Source organism: Amblyomma mixtum, chromosome 8 (genome assembly GCF_055824585.1).
Source record: "Amblyomma mixtum isolate Tamu chromosome 8, ASM5582458v1, whole genome shotgun sequence".
In the NCBI taxonomy this organism is placed as follows: Eukaryota; Metazoa; Arthropoda; class Arachnida; order Ixodida; family Ixodidae; genus Amblyomma; species Amblyomma mixtum.
Window position 1 is genome coordinate 94,967,852 of NC_143019.1, and position 24,346 is coordinate 94,992,197.

Below are 24,346 nucleotides of genomic sequence, written 5' to 3' on the forward strand. Positions count from 1 at the left end.
TGTTTCGCGCTTCTCATATATAGTTTTGCTGAATTATCTCTCGTGGGGCACGTTCGCTACGTCTAGGTGTTAAAAAATAAATGGAAGAAATTGCCCTCACCTGCACTAAGTACTTGGGTGCAGAATGAACTGGACTTGAAAGCAAGCCATGAGGACATAAAAAGTGGTGATTTTGTGCTAGAAAGGCGGCGGGTAGGAGGGGGTGTCGCGCCGCGCCTCCGCACCGGTTCAGTCCTACACGCGTGCGAAAACCTTCTATGCAAGTAATCGAACGCGACTTGAATTTTATCGCAAAACTGCATGGTGCTTGATACTGACGGGGCTCTTTATATATACGTGAAAAGGCGATAACCTCCGTGGTGCTCCTGAGGGTAGGAGAAGCTCAACTGTCTCTCCCAACGCGCTCAACCATCCTTGGCGCGTTGCCGTACCCTGGACAGCTAGCGCCACCTCTTCACCGTCGTGTGAACTTACATTGCCCATGCTGTCTGAAAGATGTGCCGCCGCAAAGTTTCGTTTCGTGAGTGCCTTGGAAGTAGAAGTACACGTTTTGAAAACCAGTGCGTAGGAACCCCGAGCCTCAGATCAACTTGCAGTGATATACAGACTGAATACGTGAGTGATGTGCACCTGTGCTTTTTTCCACTGCGGTGTGTTTATGACCCATCGGCGTGGCTGTCGTGCTTGCGCAGAAAAATGTCAGTAGTTGCGCGGATCTCGTGGTGTCGTTGTGGGCCATGGCGGAAAGAAAACTTCCCCCATGTGCTGGGCGCTGCATGTCAGATCTGATCGCCGCTGTGGCGTGCATCGGCGTTCCCCTCCACTTGGGATAATGTGATCTGCCCGGCATTGGCAATTCATGATCGTAGATTACGGCGTCAGCCCTGCGATATAACTGTGCAGCTCAGATTGGTGCAACTTAAATGCCAACATTGAGGCTGGCTACTGAATTTGAAAGCGAACTCGTTAATTAAATCCTTTCCGTTGGTTCGGTGGATGTGGAGAGCGTGGACGGGTGCAGTGCTGCGCCGTAGATCGTTCGGCAGCGTCTCTCGTTTGTCTCTATCGGAAATGGCCCCGCTCGAAGCTTGGTACTTTCGCAGCGGACATTTTCGCAGTGGGCTTCTCGCTCGTCGCTCGCGTAGTGCCGACGCTTCTAGAGTTGAGAGGTTCAGAGTTCGAACGTGCGCTCCTCGTGGTGTGTGCACAGGAGCGTCAAATGTCCCGGGCCGCGGCGCAGCGTGTCTCTCAGTCATGGTACTCGTCGAATGAATCCATTTGCAGCTGCCATAAGCATAAGCGGACTGTGCTGGTTAACCACGTTCGAGGACTGCCTTCATTGCCGACAGCAATTGCATGTAAAGAGGTCATAAGCAGTGAAAACTGAACTAAGTGACGTTGTATCGACTTTATGACTCCCGCAGCAACGTCTTCCTCCGGCTTACCCCGTCAAAACCTGAGGCGCTGCTCCCCTTGGAACCGGTGACCACCGAGCTCATGATCTTGTCTTCGTCTTCCTTTCTTTGTTCTCCGCCTTTATCTCGTGTGTTCGCTCCTATAGTCGGCGTTTGGCGTCCGGAGATAATGGGAGATGCTGTTGATAGGTTTTTAAGGCGAAAGCCTTTAATGGCTCACACTCGCGGCCATGACCCTGTCCGTCCGTCCGTTACATCTGAAGTGAGTCATACAGGATGTCTACCAACCGGGAAAACCGTGAAAACCGGGAATTATCAGGGCATTTGGATAATCTGGAAAAACTCAGGGAAAACTCAGGGGATTTGTGCTTATGTCAGGGAAAAATAGCTGCATTTCTACATAAAAAGAATTAAAGGCGCGATAATGCTGCCTCGTGTAAACGATGCGGACTGGCATTGCAGATTGTCCACTGCGGCGTTACGCGTACTCTCCGCAGCGAGCGCCGGCCTCCAACGTTTTGCCGTCAAGTGGAGCATCCCAGCAAGGCGGCAAAAAGCTTCGCGGCGCCAGCGGCACTTCGAATTTTGAAGCGTACTTTCCGGTGCTTCTCCGGCGCTGTGGCCGACGACAGAGCGCGCGCTTCTTACGGTTTGCACGTGCGCTGTTCGACGGCCAGCGGCCTCCCCTTGTTTTCCGGTGTTTCTGAGTGAACTCTTCCTCCCTGCGCGTCTCCCTGATGGAAGCGTCCATTTCTGCCGCAGTGGGTGCACACACGCGATGCAGGCAGCGCAGCTTTGGGAGAGGGGGAATAGTTTCCCGCCTTATCGCGATCTGGCGACGCTGGCGAAGCAACGAAGTCTGTCCGTACTTAGCTGCGCCGTTTTGAACCGACTTAGTTTTAATGACTGCTGTGGTGCCGCAGGCAAGCTGTGTGCGACGTGTCAAGCATGACGGCCTTCAAGTGCACTTTCGTCCAGGACTGGACGAATGCGAAACATTGCGAGTTTGCAGCCTGGATTAGGCCCGTCGAAAGTAACCCAAACGCAGCGTACTGCGCGCTATGCAGAAAGCAGTTTTCGGTCAGCAACATAGGAAGACGAGCGGTGACAAGTCACGCTGAAAGTAAGAAGCACCGACTGGCCATTACTGGCGCCGGGACACCCTCTGTAGCCTCATTTTTGACACCGCCGGCCACCGTTGTGACCAATGCCGAGCCAGTGCCGTCTGTTTCTGCGCATCCTTCAAGGGCTTCAACTACGGCGACGAACGTCCAGCCCGACCGTGCAGCAAAGAATATCTTTCAGCGTGACTTAGAAGTCGTAAATGCTGAAGTGATGTGGTGCCTCAACGCTGTTATGACGCACTCATCACTCCGTTCTGCCGCGGCATCAGCTTCTCTGTTCCCTTTGAGGTTCCCATCATCAGCTACAGCCAAGAACGCACCTTAAATTTCTTCAAGGAGAACCTGATGTCGGAAGTAAGCCAAGCCTCCCACGTAGTCGTGGCGTTTGACGAATCGTTAAACAAAGTTGCACAAAGAGAGCAAATGGGCGTGCTGGTTCGCTTTTGGTCGGATGCAGAGCAGAGCGTCAAAACGCGCTACTTGACGTCAAGCTTTCTGGGGCGCACGTGGACGGAAGAATTGCTGTCCGCTTTCAAAACTTTCACAGATGGACTCTCCCCATCAAAAATTCTTCAGATCTCAATGGATGGGCCAAATGTAAATGCAAAATTTCTCCGTGAGATCAAACAAGAACTGTGTGAATCCAGCGACGGCCGTCGTATTCTCGAAGTTGGTAGCTGTGGCCTTCATGTTGTGAACGGCGCTTTCAAAAGCGGACATGCGGCAACAGGTTGGCAACTCGTGGAATTTCTTCGGGCTTTGTACAACTTATTCAAATGTGTACCTGCCCGACGCGCTGAATACGCACGCATAACCGGGAGCAACATTTACCCTATGAAGTTTTGCGCTGTGCGGTGGCTTGAAAATGTTCGCGTAATTTCAAGAGCTCTTGAGATTCTGCCGTACCTAAAAGTGTACGTCGAGTCGTGCCGAAACGAGGATAACCGACCGACCAGCTCCAGTTACTGCGTGGTCGAAGCAGCTATTCACGATCCTCTGCTGTCTGCAAAGCTAACTTTTATGGCATCGCGGAGGAACTGCAGCCGTTCCTGGCTGAGTTCCAGACCGATTCGCCCATGCCATGCTTCCATTTCTTGGCGCAGCATTGGAGAACCTTCTACGATCACTAATGAGTAGAATAGTGAAGAAATAAGTAATAATGGCAGCGGGCAGTCCTTTAAAGCTGATCAAGGTGGGCATGGATCTGACTGCGAACGTATACTTGCGACGCCCAAGGTTGACCTTGGGTTTGCTACGAAGAATGCGCTCCGAAAGGCCCCGAAACTTTCAGATTCCGCTATCTTGGGGTTCAGAAGGGACTGCGCCACTTTCGTGAAGAACTGTGCCAAAAAGATCGTGGAGAGGTCGCCGTTGAAGTACAAGCTGACGAGGGGATCGTCGTCTCTGGATCCCGCGCGCGCGCTGATTCCCGATCTCGGGGAACGGCGTCTAAGTGATGCACTTGAAGTTGTAACGGAGCACCAATGGATTACAGGAACAGAAGCTGACCGGGCGATGCGGTCCTACAAGCATGTATGCTCCCTAGCCTCGACGCAAGCGACATTGAAAAATTTCAATAGGAGCACGCATCGGCTGGATGCCCTTTGGGCAGGCATCTGTGGTTCGAACAAAGAACTTTTCACGTTTGTTAAAATGATTCTGTCTCTTTCGCACGGAAATGCGTCTGTCGAGCGGGGATTTTCTATTAACAAGGAATGCCTTGTTGAAAATCAGAAGGAGCAATCTTTGGTCGCCCAGCGAATCGTGTATGACGCCGTAATGTCGGCTGGAGGAGTAACGTTCAGCTGACCAAGAGGATGCTCCAAATGGTCTGTGGGGCGAACGCACGGTGGAAAGAGGAGCTGGAGAGGGCGAGAGCAGAAAGGGCTGATGCACTGAGGAAGGAACGGGAAAGGAAGCGTGCCGCCGCTTCTGTGAAAGAGCTTGAGCTGAAAAAACAGAAAGTGTTGGCTGATGCCGAGATGCAAGTGTCCCTCATCCAAACTAAAATAAGCTCTCTAAAACAGTGAAACAACACTGAAGCGTTGTGCACGAACTTGAGGTTGACTTTTCAGTGTTACATTGAGGTTTGTCACTCTTTCATTTCTACAAACTAAGATTTTTGTAATCTGGAGTTCATCTGAATAGACTTGCTGAGAGAGAATCGCACCATTGCGGTTACTATCAGTAGATAAAGATATCTCACATTTGAAAGTATTTCTTTCCGCATGCATCTTCCTTTTATTTCATATTTGAAAATGTTCAATTCGATTCGCAGTTTGTTTTAGCATTTTTTCGAAGATATTCGATTTGTTATGCATTTTGCTACTCTTTCCCTTATGTTTTTTTTTTACAATGAAATGTATTTACTCGCATAATAGGCGCACCCCTAGTTTGGGCGCGAAAAATCAGATTTTTTTCTATTTCCGCGCATAAAAGGCGCACGTACCCGAACTTGGCACTGTGATCAATACTGCATTTACACGATTGCAAGCCGACACCTCGCCACCCCCCGCTCCCCAATATGTATTTTAACAAAGTTTTTGCTGAACTATACTAGTCCTGCTGCGGACCCACAGCACGTACAACGACATCGCGTAGAACAGCCGCACACAGTTTTCAGGGATGCTCAAGTTTAAACGTCTGTTTGGAAAGCTTCATCTCCAGCCGGAAACGTTCCCGACTTAGGCCCGCGAAAACCGCGGCGCTTGGAGTCGCGTACGAAAATTTAGGGACGCCGCAGTCGCAACTGCCGCACTTCTCGGCCACGTCGTATTTTCCGACCTGCCGCACGCTAGCCGTGTTCGAGAGCAAACTCCCAGCCGTCTGAGGGAGCTTGACGTCACGCGGCCAGCGTTCGCAAGCCGAGTGTTTACGAAGCCGAGTGTTTACGAAGCCGTTTTCTCCCTCATTTTTCGCTCTCCGAGTCTGCCCTATATGTTTTGATTCTGGTATGTTTTAGTGCGCGCGTATGTGCGACCCGCGGCGCGGGCGTCTACAGCATGGTCTACAGCAAGGAGGTTGATCTACAGTCAGTCTGCCGCGCTAATCTCCGCATGCGCGCGCGCAGCGGGGCTAGATTTTACCGCACGCTATCACGTGGCAAGGTGCTTGGCCGTCGAGCTAAAACAGCAACGCTCCGCGGCAAAGCCATAAACCACGATGAACTATCGCGCTACCGCAGATCCCGGCACTTGACAGCAACAAAGAAAAACAAAAAAAAAAAAAACGAGCTAGAGATGCTGATTGCGATATGGATAGCGAAAGCTCGCGGCGGAGAAAACGTTGATGATGATGATAAGCTCTACCTCGGGCGCCCTCCGTGGGTGGCGTCTGGAAGCTCCTGTGCGCGTGTGTGGCCTCCACGATCAAGCGCCGGGTGCGCGCAGCCGGATCCGATCGCAGAGGCCTCGGCGCGTGCATTCTGAAGGCTATTCCCGCGTGGGTCGTAGAAAGTTTCGGTGCAGCCCTTACACGGATCTTTTTTTTTAATATTTTCTTCGGGAAAACGGGGTGCGGCCCATACACGAGTGCGTTTACGCAAAATTTCCGGAAATTTTACCCCGCGTAATAGGCGCACCCCGAACTTTGAGCCGAATTTTCTGGAAAAAAAAGTGCGCCTATTATGCGAGTAAATACGGTAAAAGCTACTCCTTACTATTCAAATAAGACTAAATCGTTTTTTTTATTTTTTAACATGCTTACTGAAGAGTGATACCATTAGGCGGCTTTGTGTCAGGCGGTTTTCGCATAAACCAAAGTAATGTGTCTCTCAGGGAATTTAACAAATGCACTCAGGGAAAACCTGGAAAACTCAGGGAATTTGGAAACGTCAACTTGGTATAGACACCCTTGTCATAGCAGTCATTACTAGTCACTAGTCATTAACCAGTCATCAACATATTAGTCGCAACTAGTTAGTCTTTAACCAATCATGACTAGTCAGTCATTAACAAATCATGGCTAGTTAGTCTTCAAAAAATTAGTCATGACTAGTTAGTCATGGGTCATGACTTGCCAATCCAAGTCGCCCCATAGCCACCTCTTGTGTGCCTAGGGCCGTCGTCTTGTTAGCAGACAAGTTGCGTGGAAAAGCTTTTGCCTTGCACACTTCAGATCGTCGAAGTGCATCTTGATTTAAAAAAAAAAAAAACTGCGAGAGATACTTATGCGTGGTCTCTCTGCAGCTGGATTTAGCTGGATTTAGGATTTACTAAAGGAAACATGAAGGACGGCATGATGACTCTGACAAGCGTCGTCTGCATTCTCCTGTGCATCCTTCGTGTTCCCTTTGCGCCATTTTCATCTGGAATAATTGATTCCAGCACGCAGTCTGAGACATATTTTTATACTAAGGAAAACGAGTGGGAAAAAAGTTGTTCAGCCCAGTTGATCCGGACACCACCTGATTTGAAAGTGTATGCACATACCCTCTGTCAATGTATCCACCGGTTCTCTGTAGTCAGGTCATCCCGTGTGAGGACTATGTGGTAATGTTGTTGACTGTCAGGTGTTTTCAATAGCAGTACTTTGGTTTCTCAATTTAAACTTTTCCATTTTTCAGGGCTCCGAAGATATGGCCGCAGCTGCTTTTCAACACAATGTGAGCATGATTTCATCTTATGTTGTCCACTACCTGTTTTATCAAACCAAAAGCTGGTGTCATATCAAGTAATTTTTTTCTGTAATGCTACTCCAGTTCTGGTTTACACAGCATCCATTCTACCTCGTACAAATCCATCCTTATACCGTGTACAAAAGGAAAGAAATTTGATTTTATTTGACATGATGGCTATGAAACCAAAGTTTAGTTTACATGAAATAATACATAAAAAGTGACATATAGGTACTATTCTAGCATTTTAATTCGCTACAAATTAATGCTGGCTTGCCGCAAGCTCCAAAACAAAGGATGAGCAGTTACTATTTTTGTGTGCCTCACTTGAACTGAAATTTAACGCCTTAACAGCCATTTGGCCGATGAAACCGAAAGTGAAGTAACATGAGGAAGGAAATTCGATTATAGTCATAATTCATATCAGCAATTTCTGTTTGTTTACCGATGTCTTGCGCATCATTATAATGCAAGACTGCCGAACTAAAGTTTGGTATTTTTCACCCGCAGATTTTTCCTTCAGTAAACGTCGGCAACATTCAGGCGCTGAAGGCGGATCATGTATGGCTGGCGCAACCTATAGCCTTTATAGTGTTTACATTGGTACATGCGCATTACGTTTGCTATGTCCCTCAGTGCAATGCAGTGTGAAGCACATGTGCATTTTCTGCACGAAATGCCTCAACCTGCCATGAATGTGCGCAGATGAAGACAGAGTTGGGCAGGAGTTTTGCAGCCGTGTTAGCTACTACCCACTATTAGGATCGAGTGAGCGTGGTCGGGCCGGAGAAGGGATGAGGAAGGCAGGAGACGGGGTTACGAAGATAAAACAAGCAAGGAAGAATTTTATAGAGGAATATTTACATTATTTACAAAAAGAGCAACTGAGAGTGACTCTCAGTGAAAGGAAGCCTCTTCTTTAACGGGAGTGCACTGGAGTCCTCAAAACAACACCCGTTAAATAGCTCTCGAATTCCCCAAACCCCTGACTGGGGAATAATGTTCGAAGAGCACTGTCCAATCGGATGGACCGAAGTGCACGCTGGTTTTACCACCCACGGCAGGGGAGTTGCGGGCTGTTCCGCTCTCTCGCAGCTCGTTCGATGGGAGGGGGGAGATGCTGACTAATCCGACATGGCTGGATATGAATCTCCCGCAGTCTACCAGCAGGTGAACGAATGTGCTTCCCAGCTGGATGTCGAGAACACGAAAACTCTGCGAGGACACAGCCGTCTTCAATTAACAGCCAGCGTGACTGTGCGTAGCACCCCTCCGTACGACCCGAGGGTATACACTCGGCCTGACTGGCGCCGCCACGTCGCTGCTGCATCTGCTGCTCTTTGCCGCTGTCAGTGCCCTGTAAGCCCCCTTTGCATCTTCGGCCTTCGTCGCTGCTGCTGTGGTCACCTCCGCTCAAGGAAGTCCGCTGCACTAATCCACCCAGACAGGAGTGGGAGGGGGGGGGGGGGGCATCCCAAACACTACACCACATGAGAAGTGACAAAGACTATGTCCTCTAGGCACCAGAGTGCTTTGTCAGTTTTCTCAGTAAAAACAAACGGTAGTGGAAGATTGTCTGCGCTTGATGGACGTGACAGGCATTCGAGATTAGAAAGAACAGAGCAGGTTTGGAGGTGGAGGTATGGTTAGAGTGCAGAAAGCACGAGATGGGCCGAGGCTTGTTGTGGTTACCATGCATGCTCTGCCACTGCCAGTGCCTCTGCTGTCTGGAGGATACACCAACTCTCGTCTTATTTATCTGAGCGCTCTGTATCCAGGGCCACCCTCTGCAACGACACGATGAAATGCAGGTGGGTGCAATCTGTAGAAACTGGATGTGAGGAACAATTGAGAGATGAATAGTCCCACGACCTTCCTGTATGTTGGGTTATTTAACAAGTAATTGGCGGCTGCTGTAAATTTAAGGCACGGATGGCGAGGAGTCGCTGTTATGGAATACGCACTTGGGATACCGTAACGAACTCTTCTTGAAGATCGCAGACCGAACGTGAGACAACGTTCCTCCCTGGAGCCTCTCCCACCTCCTTGGCAGAGCAGGATGTTAACATTTAGTTGTGAGCTGACTTTGTCTCGCCTTACAAAATCTAGATCCCCGGAAGCTTCATCACTGGGGCCTTAAGTGGTTGTACGAAACCGTATATCTTTCATATGTTTATTCTACATCTGTGGACGAAAGCAAGGGTCACTGCAATTCGGTCAGTTAGCTGCTAGCCTTTGCAAAAGCCCGTGTCGAAATCAAGGTGTCAAATAGTGCGCCAGTTTCGCTACTGTAGCATCGCCTCTTGGTTACAGCGATACCAGAAGTCCTGCGCATTAACACTGTTGCATACAGTTCAGTACAAAGCACTTCTCTGTCGATCTTGACTCTCCGTTTTCTCCAGGAGGAGTGAAGCTACTACCATGAAAGCAGCCCTTAGGAAATGCGGGCCTTTTGTGCCTGTTGTGACCTGCCGAATTACTCTGTGAACTCGAGCCTATAGCTGGAGAGATTGAATGGAGCATTTAATTTTCGTTGACAGACTCTGCAGATGTTAATTAAAGGGTTGTTGCAGGGGTAGATTTTCTGTTGTTTCTGATGTCTCGTTACTGTTGTGTGCTTCAAAACATAGCCAGACCGTTAGAGGCATATGTAAACACAGAGGTATCAGCACGGTGGACTGCTTATATTTTCAGTTTGAGGGCTGCGACGAAACGATCAGAGGTGCAGTTTTGTATGCCCAATGTTACCGATTAAACAAAAACACTGGTCTCTGTACTCTGCCGCCTCGATGCTGGCCAGCCTGATAGGGAGTATAGCTGCCTTCCCCTTTTCATGTGTTTTTTCTCAGTGCTGGGTTGCAAGATAAACATTTCTAGGTGGTTTATGTAGATTTTAATGCAGGATACATTATACAACTCGTATCCTTCTCATTCGTGTTCCGTTTGTAGTGCAAACGGCTGAATTGCCGTATCCACATATGTTTTGAGAAATGGGTGTATATTGGCTTGCACCATTTGAATGGTCTCGTTGAATGGCTTCTAATGGCAAACGTTTCTTGAGTCTCGTTAAAGAATTTCGGGAGTTAATGCTCAGCACGTATTGAAGGCTTCTCAAGCTTGTCGTAGTCTGAGGCAAAACTCTTTCCTAGAGTGACAGCATAACAGCAGGATGGACACTTGGGATAAAGTGGAGAGAGAGTGAAGACAGTTTAGTATCCACATGTCGCTGCGTACAGGCTGTCACCGAAGAGCCCAGAGTCAAGGCAATGTGGGGATAAGGGGTTGGATGAAATACAGTGCTCAGAACAGAAAAGGTGGCCATGTGGTACAGGACCCGCCAAGCATTTGGGAGGTGCTGTGTTCAATCCCTACAGCCGCCAGGTACCCACCTGTTTCCTCGGATACAAGATCTCTTCTGGCGGTGGATTTCAGCTCATCTGGGGTAAAATTCTTCAAAAAAGGGTCCTGGACCGAGCTGTTGCTTCGACGCGCAGTGCATTGTTCCCTCCGTCAAGCAACTTCGCTTATCGTCAAAATTCCTGTTTTTGTGCTAAAGGCTTAAGCACGAGCTGTAAATAATGCCACTTTTTGTGCAGTTTCTAAAAGGGCAAAAAAACTTGCCTTCTGTTCCTTATGAAGCACTAAGCAATGTCAACCGGCAGTCAATGGCTGCAATATTTAGCAAGATCAGTGTCACACTTAGAGATCAGCCCCGATAAAGCTGACGAAATGAGCCTCGTTTGAATTCCATATGCAATGAAACAAAGCATAAGCATACTCATGTAGAATTTGGCTTGCGTATTCAAGACAAATGGCTAGCCTGTTAAAGGTTGTGATGAAGTACCGAAATGTCAAAAGACCCCTGATTATATATATATACGTACATCCCAGCGACAAAGTTGCGGCGACCAGTTAATAAGCGCAATGAGAAAGCAAAGCAGGAACGTACATATTCTCGCCGGATTCTATGAACTTGGTTAATCAAGACTAAGGAAATACGCTTCGCTTTCTAAGAGTTTTCTGTCAGGTGGCAACCCAAGAGAAATTGGCCTATGGCCGATAATTGGTCGCTCGCCGGCTTCGTGTTGGTAGCTGATGTGCTTGGCCAACTTGGCTCAGCCTGTGTTGGGCAATGGCAGACCAACTGCTGTGTCTGCCTGTGATTGGCAGAAGACAAACTACTGACCGCTGACAAACGCCTGGCAGTAGCTGGTCGCCGACGCGTAGGCATGCAAACAGGCCGACACAGCACCAACAACCACTTCCTGTAAATTTTTAGACAGTTACACGTAATTAGCTAAAGCACAGCCACTCATCAGAACGGTATGTCTTGATCGTACGTGTAACAGCCGGCAGAATGTATTTCAAATGTATGATAGTATGACCTTCATGACACGCGCATGTCGCACAGTTGTGGCGCCTGAGAAAATCTAGTCTCATTACGTTAGCATAACGTTCGCAACAAAGATTGCAAAGTAGGCTTTTAACTTTGTTCTAATATAAGGTATTTGCAATGCAGCCCGCTCATTTGCATTTCTGATTTGTGTCATCACAGAATCACAACTGAATTAAATTTTATTCTTAATGTGCAAGAGCCACAGGCTCCAACAGCAGGGTCTTTGATTTGGAGTGTATAAGCCCGTGAAAATGCTTTGTTGTGTGGATTTAGGCTCGACATGTTGGTGCAACATGAGATTTTCTAATTAACGTATGTCATTAGGCATTGGTCTGGGTGACAGCTTGATAATATTACTATTAAGATTTCACCTGCTGCAAACTCCTGATATGTCGGCACTAGGCCAAACAACTACTCCATGGTTATAAGCTGCTGGCCGTTCTTTTTCATGTCTAAATTAGAAAAAGTGAAAATTATGCTTTGTGAATGTTTTTCTTGTATCTTGTAGAGCTGCCGTTCGAGTGTACTCTCTGGTATATAAGGTTATTTATCATTAGGCCATCGTAGGGCTAAGCATCTCCCAGCTTAGGCAAGCAGGGATCAGCCAGTGGAAGGCAAATTTCAATCCCCAACCATGGGCCGAGATCGTTCGCCAAGCTCGGGCAATGGACGGTCTGGTAGGCTCCTGGAGATGGGCCATCAACGGGCAATGCAAGCTTTTAACATTGGGAATATCCGCACCATGTGTTAGGCCCTGAAACTTCATATTCTGTGGATAATTACTCAGTTTAGCAGCTTTATCTCCATCTGACTTCTATTTCATGCTCTCCCAGTGCACTCACGCCCTTTCATATCTTACGACATCCGCTTGCAGATCGACCTAGAGGCCTCTCTCGACAGCGGTCGGCTGACCAACGTCGAGTTCAAGGTTCGCTCGGCTTTGTTTCCCGATGTTCCCGAACGCAAATTTCGGGCCCACAAGCGGCTTCTCGCCCTGAGGAGCGAGGTGTTCGAGGCCATGTTCTTCGGGGACCTTGCTGAAGGGGACGTCGTCAACATAACGGACGTCCACCCAAAGGGCTTCGAGATCATGCTCAGGTGAGGAGCACTGAACCACAACCCTCTTTTTGCAGGCAGCCGCCATCTTGTGTAGCGCACGTGCCAGAGAGCAAGATTAGACCTAAAGTGGCCAGAGATTCAATTGTAGACGACAGGGGCAGGGGGAATAATAAGTATACACCCACTATCCTAATTTATTTCAGAGGTTATTCGCATACTCAAAACATTGACGGGAAGAAACAAAACGCGTTCTAGAGCTGTTTGTTAGCGAACGATGGACACCACAAAGGAACATTCCTTTCAGGCGCTTTGTACACAATTGTGTACGCAGCAAACTCACAGCATGTTCTGAGAGACTGGTGAACCTGGACGTGATTTCATTGTTTCACTCGAACTGAGCACCCTTCCCATCGAAAATAGGTTGGTCTTTTGTGCCATGTATATCACACGCAGCAAATAATATTTCACATAACAGTGAGGTAGGTAGCAATTTGTTCGCCATTTGTGTGTAGACAGATTTTGCCGCGAGAGAAAACATCGATTGTTTTTGCTCAATTTCGAGCATAATGTGCATCGTCGAAACAGAAAATGATTCCACGATCCTTAGAGTCCTTACATGACACACGAGAACATTTCGATTTTACTATTTCCATCAAATCTGACAGTTTGTATGGAGTACTGCACATTGTTCTAAAAACTTACCTGCTGGGTTTTCACGCTCAAAAACTAACAAATTCCCTTTCCCGAGGCCTGAATATACTACTCAGGTAAAATATTAGTTGATTTCGGTCAAAACAAAGAAAGGCCCTTGAAAGAGCTAAAAATGGCAGAATTTCTGTGTTTGTCCCTGGCTGTTAGCTGTCAAGAGAAATACGTCATTTCATGCGCGGGCGACGGGGGGTTCCAACTGCTGTTTCTCCAGTACCCGGCCAACAAGGGCAGTCAAGAGAATTGGGGGAGGGATTGAGCTTGGTTCTTTTTTTTTTTTTGAGGGGTTTGGTGGAGGAGGAAAGTGAGGCCTTGTATATACGTGCCTTTTCCTGGTAGTAGTTTAAATGTTGAGAAAAAATAGAATAAATAAAAACCCTAAGGCTGGTGATGCTTGTCACAACCTCTTTTCAAAGGTAATGCTGTTATCATTCATCCATGCATATGATGCAGGTACCTCTACTCTGGCTGTGCCCGCATCAGCACTGTACTGGACGCACTGCACGCCCGAGCAGCCTCTAGGAAGTACCTCATAGCGTCGCTAAGAAATGGATGCACCGAGTACATACGCAAAAACCTGGTTCCTTCAAACCTCTTCTCCTACCTTGACTACTATACCCGGACCGGTGAACCGGACAGGGATGCCTACGTCCCAGGAGTACTGCAGTCCTGGTCGGAGTCACTGGCACTTCAGGCTTTGTCTCTCAAAGAACTCGCCCAAGCCGAAGAGCACATCTTCCACTTCGTAATCGACAACATTAGGTATGTCCAGCCCCGTCAGGATTTATAAAGATGCAACATACAGATCAATGGTAAGGCCGCACTGGGAATGTGCAATGTGGCATCAGTACTAGCAGTACCTCACTGATAAGATAAAACAGAATCTGAAACTGCACAGTCGGATTTATACCAAAGCAGTACTACAGCTATGTATATTTATAAGTTAAAGAAAGAAACACATTGGAATGGAACCATCCCGCACAAGGCGTCTGGAGCACAAGCTCAAAGTGATTGCAATAATTCGGAAGGCATTGACAACCAAAATTACTTCAAAGCACCCACTTTGTCTCAAACAGAAGAGAGCACTATTTTAAAACACGGGAAATGAACTCAAGACTAAATTAATGAAGTACTCTTTTATTGCATGTACAGACTGTGAGTGTTATGAGTTCCTATCTGATGTGTTGTCTAGATCAACACTGTGTTATTACATTCACCAAGGAATTGTAAATGTACAGTTCTTTAATACTACTCACTGTAATGAGAAAGCACTGTTCTTCATATTTTTGTTACTTATTTGTTGACTGTTCTTGTTGCTTTGCTACCGTTGTGCCTTTTCCACGCTTTTTTTTCTGTTTTTCGTAGCTAGGCGCATTCATTTTGTTGTCATTATTGTTATTAGTATCCCATACCACTTTCCTGCTATACAACTGCTGCACCTTTGGGCTTTCTCTAAATTAGCAAATTTATTTCAGGGCCGGAAGTGTTGATAAGCCTGCAGGAGATTCTGGGGACTCACCAGAGCCTTTAATAATTCATCATAACCTTGTCATACTCGCTTCATTGTTTTTCATATAAGCTTCGTCGGCAGGCTAAATTCCATTCATTATTTCACAATCCAGTTGTCCATCTAGCGGTCGCGCATAGCTGTTCCATAGACACCTGAGAGCACTGAAGCTACAGCAGTAAAAGGCATGTGGTACAAAGGCTACTTTTTTAATTCTTGGAGAGCCGGGGCCTTCTAGGTTCATGCTATGCCAGTAATATTTCATCTACGCTGTTAGACGGAGGTGCACCTACTGTTTACATGTTCACTGTAAGGCTAATCGTCCCACGATCTCCTTGTCTCCACACTGCGTTCTGTAATACTTTAACAGACCTCTTTCACTGCTTTTCTTGCCTGTCAGGCACGTTCGGGAGATCGAAATAGCCACAGCCGTCATGCGCTGGTCCAAGGAGCAGTGCATCAAAAGCCTCGGCTCGGATTCCCCGCTCCAGCTGAAAGACGTGATGCGTCCATTCTTTGCAAAGTTGCGCTTCCTGACCATGACCACCGTGGAGTTCCTGACGGGGCCGGTCGCCTGGGGCATCGTGGACAACGACGAGGCCATGTGCGTTCTGCGGAAGATCGCGTCCAATGGGGTGGTGCCGCTTCCTTCGGGATTTTGCGCTTCCACGCAGAGCCGCTATTAGTGTTTGGAGAACACACACTTGAGGATTCCGGAAAAGGCACATGTAAGGTGTGAGGATGCGCGTTGTAGCCTAAACCCAGCGTTCACCCCGAGTGCTTTCAAAGGTTCATCACTACATGGAACAAAGAAGAATTTTGAAAATCACTAAAAATTTAAAAGAACATTGAACTCCCTGGAGTTTTAAATCATAACGCTGTGACTTTTTTATGCTGTGAGTATTGGGGAAGGTTTTCCCCTTTTATGTGTCAGACCTTATTCTATGCTAGATGCAGGAGATATTTTAGTGTGTGTTTTGTTGGTAGTGTTCGTTTTTGTAAAGGTACATGGGTCTGTAAAGATTGCTTCACACTACATTTTGTATTTTCTGCAAGTTTCAGTTTGAACAGTTTTCAAAGGTTTCTCGCCACATGCGGCATCAAAGAATAGCTTTGAAGATCATTAAAAATAAAATAGAAGGTTAAACTTAGTAGAATGTGAAATCGATATGCAGTGAGTTGTTTTATGCTTCGAGCATTGTGGAAGGTTTTCCCCTTGTATGTGCCAAAGGTTATACCATGCAAGCTGCAGGAGATGTTTCAGCATGTGTATTGCCAATAGTGTTTGTTTTTATAAGAGTACTCGGGTTTGTAAGGACTCTTTCATACTGTTTTGTATTTTATGCAAGTGTAAGTTTGAACAGGTCTGCAAAGCAACTGGAAGCATCTTTTTATTTTAATCACGCATCAAGCCCCGCAGATAGAAGCCGCGTATGCCTCACTGATATTCCCTGGAGGCAACCATCCCACACTGGAGCCGTGAAACAGTCGTGTCATCTGAACGAGCAAGTGGTTGGCTTTGTTGCGTGTGTTCTTTGCTTTCCTTATTACGCACACAAAGCGAGTAGTCAAAATGATGATCTCTGAACAGTATGTTTGCCTGTCTTTATCATGTCCAGAATAAAGAAATGCTATGTTTGATATACCCTGTTTCAGCTATCCCCTTTCTTCATATGTTTCCTCTTCTGCCGCATTTCTGTCTTTTGGTTAATTTTTGTTTGCAGGTTGAACTGCTGGATATTGTGTGCCAAATGCTTACATAGCTTCGCGAAAACCGGATGTTGTGATGCGCAATAATTCTCCTGTGGTAAACTCTTTCCTGTTGCCGGCGCATGCAGACTACTTCTGTGCTAAGCATTTGGTGCAATAGTACTCCGCTGAGATTTAAAGTTTAGAAGTTCACGTAACCATCCTTATTCACAGAGAGACAGAAGCCAGCCTGAAACCTGAGAGTCGCTAGGATTTGTGTGTGATGATTTAACTGTGTTTATTCAGGGAATAGGGGCCGTTTAAAAAAACGAATGCTTTGCATGCAGAGCGCCCGCTGCAGGGAGGGAAATCGTCGATGGTCAACTCAAGTCTAGTGCATTACGGACAACACTCATTTACTGTATCACGCTGCTATTGCAAGAGGGCACGTTTTGGGCGGAGAAGTCTGATTTCATTTGCACGCTCTCTGGGCTTCGATCACAGTTTGCTTTCTTCGAGGTGCGTGCGCGTGCTGCGACAAAACTGGCTGCACGAAAGGGTGGCGAGGAATATTTTACCTTTGGGATTGAAGACCGCCTAAAAAGACGAACACATCAGGAATAATGCATTTCATAAATCTCAGTTCTCCACAGAGGGTGGGGTGATGGGTAATGACAGCGTTCCACTCGCCAATGGGCACTTCTGATTATAGTATCAGCTCTACATGCCAATTAAGAGGCTATGCTGCGATTACCAGGAGGCAGTGAGGTACGTCACCAACTCTGCTAGCACCCTATGTTTACCTGTTAGCGCGAACACGGGGAAGTGGTCTAAAGCCACCGGAATTTCTTAAAATACCGAAATCAACTTTAGATTTGAAGGATGCATACCTTCCTAAGACTTTCATGAAACGTTTGGAGATGCAAAAGGGATCAGTCTCAGCGAGTTTCTTCATATTAAGTATGCAAAGACAGTCAAATAGCAGACGGGGCAAGTGCGACGCATCAAAAACGACAAGACACAGTGGTCGTCATTGTTTTTTGTTCTACGTTTTTGTCCCTGTCTGTTCTTGCACCGATTCTTCGAACATTCAAAGCAGCGAGTATTGTTTGGCTCCTGAGTTCGCGAGCACGTACTATTTGGGTCTCGTCTGTGCCTTCGCCTGCATCCATCGTGGTGACAGAGTGGTTATGGCCGTCGGTTGGTCAGCCCAGTGACGTAAAATATCAAATCCTAGCAACACGATTTGCATGGATGGAAAGATAAAAGCCACCCATATGCTGTGCGATGTAAGTTTGCTCTAAATAACCCCAAATGACCAAAGCTAACATAAGCGTAGCGCAAAACCAGAACAATGGACAAAAGGGGAGAGAACACACACCAACAACACAGGCGCTCTCTTCCTACTAACGAAGAAAGCCAAAAACCAAAGCAAAAAAAAAAGGTTTTTGGCTTTCTTTGTCAGTCGGAAGTTAGCGCCTGTGTTGTTGGTGTGCGTTCTCCTCTTTTGTCCGTCGTCCTGGTTTTGCGCTACTCTTCTGTTATGGATCGATCAATACCGACTTGCCCAAACTTCCACCCTGGCGGACCAAAGTTAATCCGGAGCCCTCCGCTACGATCTTGCTGATAACCGATGTGCAGCTTTGGAACTCTATACAAACAACATATAGAGAAACCACATGGTATAATGAGCGCTTCCAGGCGGCGGCTTCATGTTCGCGTATTGCGCCGCAGGTTCTGCGCTGACCGGCCAGCTGAAGTTAGTGGGATGGAACCATGCACATATGGGGGCTGTGCCGCTTCATGCTTGCGTTAATCCCGATACGTCTGTGTTTTGTTGTGTTCTCATACACCACTGCCTGTGCTGGTTGACGGTTCAATCCCCGACCGATGGCCGGCGCAAGTCCCCGCTAGCAGTTCTTAGATCTCACACAGATTGGAGCGCGATCAGTTGTGCACTTGTCTGCAAATTTGGGGGCCCACAGTCCTATGCCAGACGTTCATGCATGAGTTGGTTTACGGTTGAACTCGCGGCCGAAGGCAGGCCTCAAGTTTCTAGTAGCAGTTCTGCACTAAGTCTTACACAGATTAGATCTCAGTCAACGCAGCACTAATGCGACCATATGGGGGCCCACAATCTTTGGCCTTGAAACCGTCCCATTCATCGAGCGTGACAGCGACACAAGGCTGGAAATGTATTTGCTACCACCACCAGTGGTTTCGATGGAGGCGAAACGCAAAAAGTGCCCTTGTGCTGTGCGATGTCAGTGGTCGTCAAAGGTCCGCAGGAGGTAGAAATTATTGCGAAGCACTCCACTACGGCACCTCTTTCTCTTTCACTCCCACCTTCTTTCTTTCTCTCATGGTATGGTTGAGGTGTCTACCGAGTAGTGAGACAGGTACCGAGCCTTTCATTTCCGGATGGCGCCATCGAAACATGGCTGCCGTGGTCGGGCTCAAACCACGGACTGTCTTCTGGTCAGTTGTCTTGACAGCTGTAATGTGCCCCGTAGCACCAAGCGCTCAAGCAGCCGCAAGTGGAGCATCCGGTTCGCATTGAACCGGGGGCGGGGGGGGGGGGGGGGGGGGGGAGGTGGCCCGCCACGGTGGCTGCTGAGCGTTGGGCTCCTGATCACGAGGGTGTGGGATCACACCTTGGCAACTGCAGTTGCATTTCGATGGAAGCGAATTCAGTGCAGAACACGCCCATGCGTTGTCAGTACCCTTCTATGTGGTCAAAATTAATCCGGAGCCCTCCATTATGGAGCCTCTTTCTCTCTTCTTTCACGTCCCTCATGCACCTCTTCCCTCACACCGAGTGTGAGGTGTGCACCGGTCTCTCGGAATGTGAGGCGATTAGCGTCTGTTCGTTCCTCAGAACCCATTTTAATTTTATGTCATAGGATAAAGAGCCCATTGAGGCAAACTACAGATCTTGATTTGGGCTTTTTGGTCAGAGTAGATAATAAAAAAAAGCAGCACAAAAAGACAAGGACGAACGCAAGACAACAGGTCTGGCGCTTAATTACCAGCAGTTTATTGAAAGCAGGAAGTAACTCTTATATGCAATCCACGTGACATCGTGAGACCGAGAGTAACATAATTATCAAACAAAACGTCATCCATTTATTGCCCTTAAATCACGCTAAACTCTTGACTGCAAGAATTTGAAAGCGTCGCACAGACAAACGTAACCGGAGCCAGTGTACCGAAGGATGCAAAAAAACAATGAAGGAGACAAAAAGAACAAATGAAAAAACTTAAACAGCAGCAAGAGCAAAGTCAGGACAATCGTAGCAAAAGCAGCTGAGTTCAGGGCACCCTTTTGCAAAGCGAGCAAGAAGGAACCAACCCCCACTTATTGTAGGAGACTTTAATGCGGCCCACCAAGAGTGGGAATACAATTTGCATCACCTGAAGGGAAGACAGCTGTGGGAAGACTTTCAGGAGGCCTCAGCTTGCAAACAGACCCGGGCTGTCCGACCACCCAGTAAACCATAAAACTACAGACATCAGCGAGATATTTACGCTGGACATTAGACACCTCCACTAGACATACATTTTAGTACCGTTTACGAAGAAGCTACGTACCTACAACACGAAAATTGGTGTCCAGTCGACGTTATAAGTATGTACTGCAGACATTCAGCTCGACATTTATCAGATATTTGTGAACATGTAAGCATGCCCAGTCTACGTAGTCTAGACGTCTATATAAAGAGAATATGACTATACATAGATCAATATCCTGGCGAAAATTTCTAACTGGTTCCAGTCCAACTGTTTTAGGGGGCACGTACATTTCCAGTTGTTGCAACTGGAAATTTGTTCCTTAAACCAGTTGCGACTGGAACCAGTTGCAATACGAGATGCAGCTGACACCTGTTACAATTCCAGATGGAACGGAGACCTATACTGCATCCCAGCCACAGACTTCCCTATGGAGTCGTCAAGATGTCCAAGCACTCCAGCTAGCTCAAATACAGTTGAGTAAGTGTTATAGCGGGACAATCTTTAGGGCCAAGCAACCCTGAGCTACCATGTGTCACGTGTTGGCGGCTTCCCCGCCAGTCTGTACCCTGCTACCAGCAATAAAGGACGTAACATATAATTGGCGACGAGGTAAAAATGGCAACTGCGCTGGGCACGATTGGGGAATTCGTTCCAACAGAGGCGACGTCTTGGCCCTTGTATTTGGAGCGCCTCGAATTTTTCTTTCAAGCAAACGACATCGACGGTAACGAGAAGAAGCGAGCAACGCTCTGCAGCGTTTGCGGGCCAGCAACGTATGCCATCGTTCGCTCCCTTTGTTCTCCGGATGCGCCGTCGGCCGTGGCCTACGATGAGATCGTCAGGCGTCTCTCAAACCACTTCTCGCCGCGACCGTCGGTGACAGTACAGCGTTTCAAGTTTGGCACACGTCAACAGCAGCCCGGTGAGTCAATTGCCGACTACATCGCAGAATTGCGACGTCTCTCGGAACACTGCGATTTCGGTGCGTCGCTCGATGACATGTTGCGCGACCGGCTAGTGTGCGGGGTGCGAAGCGAGACCCTTCAGCGTCGGTTGCTGGCGGAGCCGGAGCTTACGTTTGCTACAGCTCGGGAGAAAGCCATTGCAATGGAATCTGCGCAGCGACAGACCGAGCAAATTCGCGGCAGTGCCGCATCGTGTGAAGTTGGCAGCGTGAGCGGGCAGCGTTTCGACCCGTGTGTTGCGAAGGTCTCTGCGCCAGTGACAGCCAAGGAGGGTACCCATAAGCAGGCTGGTTCGCCTGGAAGCACAAGCGTATGTTTCCGCTGCAAGGGTGCGCATTCGCCAAGCGGTTGCCCATTCATGAATATGCAGTGCCACTTCTGCAAGCAACGAGGGCACATAGTGAGAGCATGCAGGAGGAAGGCGGCAGCTCGCGCTTCGGCTGAACCCAACTCTCAGAACAAAAAACGGGCCAGTGGAGGCCGTCACAAGAATGCTGCGTCGGACGTTTACGACGTGTTCGTGCTGTCTGGTGAAGAGCCAGCCGTGAGAGTGGAAGTGCGCGTCAACGGAAGTCCCCTAGAGATGGAGGTGGACTCTGGTGCAGTGTGTTCAGTCATCAACGACCGGACTATGCAGAAGCTGCGAATATCGAAAAGGGCGTTGCGCCCAAGTACTCTTCATCTCCGAGCTTACAATAACAAGGAACTACGAGTGTTGGGTGAACTGACCGTGAAGGTGGAATTCAAGGGGCAGGAACATCGCCTGCGATTGGTGGTGGTTAAGGGTGCTAGTATCGGACTTCTCGGTCGGGACTGGTTCAAGTCTTTGGGAATAAGTCTGAGTGGTGTTCACAGTGTGTACGAGCCGAGTCGAACTGGCAGTAGGGGAACAACAGCCTTGCTCAAGAAGTATTCTTCAGTCTTTGAGCCTGGACTTGGGACAAGTAAAGGGCCTCCTGTACGCATAGAGGTGAACCCGGCAGCTCCGCCGCGATTTCTGAAGCCACGACAAGTACCGTTTGCATTGAGACCGAAGGTGGACGAAGCACTGGACAAGTTGGTGAGCCAAGGCATTTTCCAGCCTGTGCGGCACTCGAAGTGGGCAACACCTGTCGTTCCAGTTGTCAAAAAAGATGGATCGATAAGGATCTGTGGGGACTACAAGAGCACAGTCAATCGTGTAGTGCAGTGGGAGACGTATCCCCTGCCGACACCGGAGCAGCTGTTTGCCAGGCTGGCAGGTTGCTCGAAGTTTTCAAGGCTAGACCTCGGACAGGCGTATCAACAGAAGACTGTTGATGAAGAAACAGCTGACTTGTTGACGGTTACAACACATCGGGGACTGTTCCGCGTAACCCGTCTTCAATTTGGCGTGGCAGTGGCAGTGGCTATCTTTCAGAGGTACATGGAAGAACTGTTGCATGGAATTGATGGTGTTCTTGTGTTCTTGGATGACATCTTGATCGGTGGAAAGGATGAGGTGCAGCACAATGCTCGTTTACAAGAAGTGCTCAAAAGAATTCATGAAGACGGTCTGCGACTAAAGTTTGACAAATGTCAATTTGGTGTTGAGGAAGTGTGTTACTTGGGATTCCGTGTGAACTCTGCAGGTGTGCAGCCGACAGAAGACAAGGTGCGTGCTATTCACAAGGCCCCAGAGCCGACATGCAAAAAGGAACTTCAAGCCTTTTTAGGAGCTCTGAACTTTTACAACAAGTTTCTTAAAGGAGCAGCTCATGCCTTGGAGCCACTGTACCGGCTGTTGGACAAGGGTCGCGAGTGGCGTTGGATGGAAGCTGAGGCGGAAGCATTTCGCCAGGCGAAAGATCTGCTACAGTCATCACATGTTCTGGTGCACTATGATGTCAACAAACCCCTAGTGCTGGCCTGTGACGCATCCCCGTACGGACTGGGTGCTGTGTTGAGTCATGTGTGCGAAGATGGCAGCGAGAGACCGGTTGCATATGCGTCGAGAACTATGAGTGCGGCAGAACGGAATTATGCCCAGACAGACCGAGAAGCGCTCGCCATCGGCTTTGGCATAAAGAAGTATCATCAGTTTCTATATGGGAGACATTTCAAAATTGTGACAGACCACAAACCCCTCTTAGGACTGTTGCACCATGCCAAGCCCATTCCCCAGGTGCTATCACCACGGATGCTGCGTTGGACCCTCATGTTATCGGCTTATGACTATGAAATTGAGTATCGACCAGCGGAGAAGCTTTCCAATGCTGATGCATTCAGTCGTTTACCACTGAGAGCCAGTAGGGCAGAGGAAGAGGAGCAGCGTCTTGGGGAAGTAGGGATGCTGGAAATGGCGCCGGAAGTAGCATGGAACTCTAGGAAGGTGGCAAGATTTACGTCAAGGGATAAGCTGTTGGCTAGAGTCTGCAATTGGGTGCAGCATGGGTGGCCAGAGGGTAAGCTGCCAGAAGAGTTTGCAGCGTTTGTGAGCCGCAAGCATGAACTGTCGGTGTACCAAGGTTGTTTGCTGTGGGGCAGTCGTGTGGTCATTCCAGAGCCAGCTCGACCGTATGTCATGGACATTCTTCACACAGCTCATCCAGGAATTGTCAAGATGAAGGGGCTTGCCAGAGGAGCCGTGTGGTGGCCAGGAATCGACAGAGATGTTGAGCAGAAGGTGAGAGACTGTGCACGTTGTCAGGAATCCAGGTCTGCGCCAGCAGCTGCAAAGATTCACCCTTGGGAATTCACCAAGCGTCCTTGGACAAGACTACACATCGATTTTGCTGGGCCCTTCCAAGGCAAAGTTTTCCTCATTGTGGTGGACTCTCACTCAAAGTGGTTGGAAGTGTGCCGGATGAATTCCATGTCGACAGCTACAGTTTGTGCGAAGCTTCGTTTCCTTTTTGCTACCCATGGCATTCCAGAAACTGTTGTTTCTGATAATGGCACTGCCTTTTGTTCGGAGGAGTTCAGAGACTTCATGTGCCGGAATCAAATCCGACATGTGACCGTTGCCCCATATCACCCTTCTTCGAATGGTCAAGCAGAACGCATGGTGCGCGAAACCAAGGGAGTACTCAAGCGAATGGTTGGAGGCGATATCGACACACGTCTGGCTAGGTTTTTAATGACCCAGCATATCCTGCCTCATGCTACAACAGGCAAGAGCCCGGCCGAATTGCTAATGGGCAGGAAACTTTCAACTGTGTTAGAGCGTCTGCATCCTGACCTGCAGTCCAGTGTGCAGCAGAAACAAGAGCAGGTGATGCAGCGCCGTAGCCAGGCAGTGCGACTGTTTGATGTGGGGGATCGAGTGTTTGTGCGCAACTATCTCTATGGGCCCAAGTGGTTGCCGGGCATTGTGGATGCTGTCACAGGACCAGTG

The 24,346-nt window shown here is 48.3% G+C and overlaps 1 protein-coding gene and 1 pseudogene across 1 annotated transcript; both read left to right on the plus strand.

Moving 5' to 3' along the window:
- The first annotated feature begins 2,771 nt into the window (after positions 1-2,771).
- Positions 2,772-4,348, plus strand: LOC149333600 (uncharacterized; annotated as a pseudogene).
- Positions 4,349-6,407: 2,059 nt separating this feature from the next.
- Positions 6,408-16,300, plus strand: LOC149333601 (BTB/POZ domain-containing protein 6-like). Its single transcript, XM_089556082.1, has 4 exons — positions 6,408-7,142; positions 12,425-12,648; positions 13,771-14,079; positions 15,225-16,300. Exons 1-4 carry the CDS (start codon positions 7,116-7,118, stop codon positions 15,508-15,510), a joined length of 846 nt encoding a protein of 281 aa, XP_089412208.1. The 5' UTR covers positions 6,408-7,115; the 3' UTR covers positions 15,511-16,300.
- The last annotated feature ends 8,046 nt before the right edge of the window (positions 16,301-24,346 follow it).

Bases quoted from the DNA above. Each gene is read 5' to 3' on its own strand.
- LOC149333601 (XM_089556082.1), top strand. From the start codon at position 7,116: ATGGCCGCAGCTGCTTTTCAACACAAT. The intron at 12,649-13,770 runs GTGAGGAGCACT...CATATGATGCAG, and splicing joins GGCTTCGAGATCATGCTCAG to GTACCTCTACTCTGGCTGTG. The intron at 14,080-15,224 runs GTATGTCCAGCC...CTTGCCTGTCAG, and splicing joins TTCGTAATCGACAACATTAG to GCACGTTCGGGAGATCGAAA.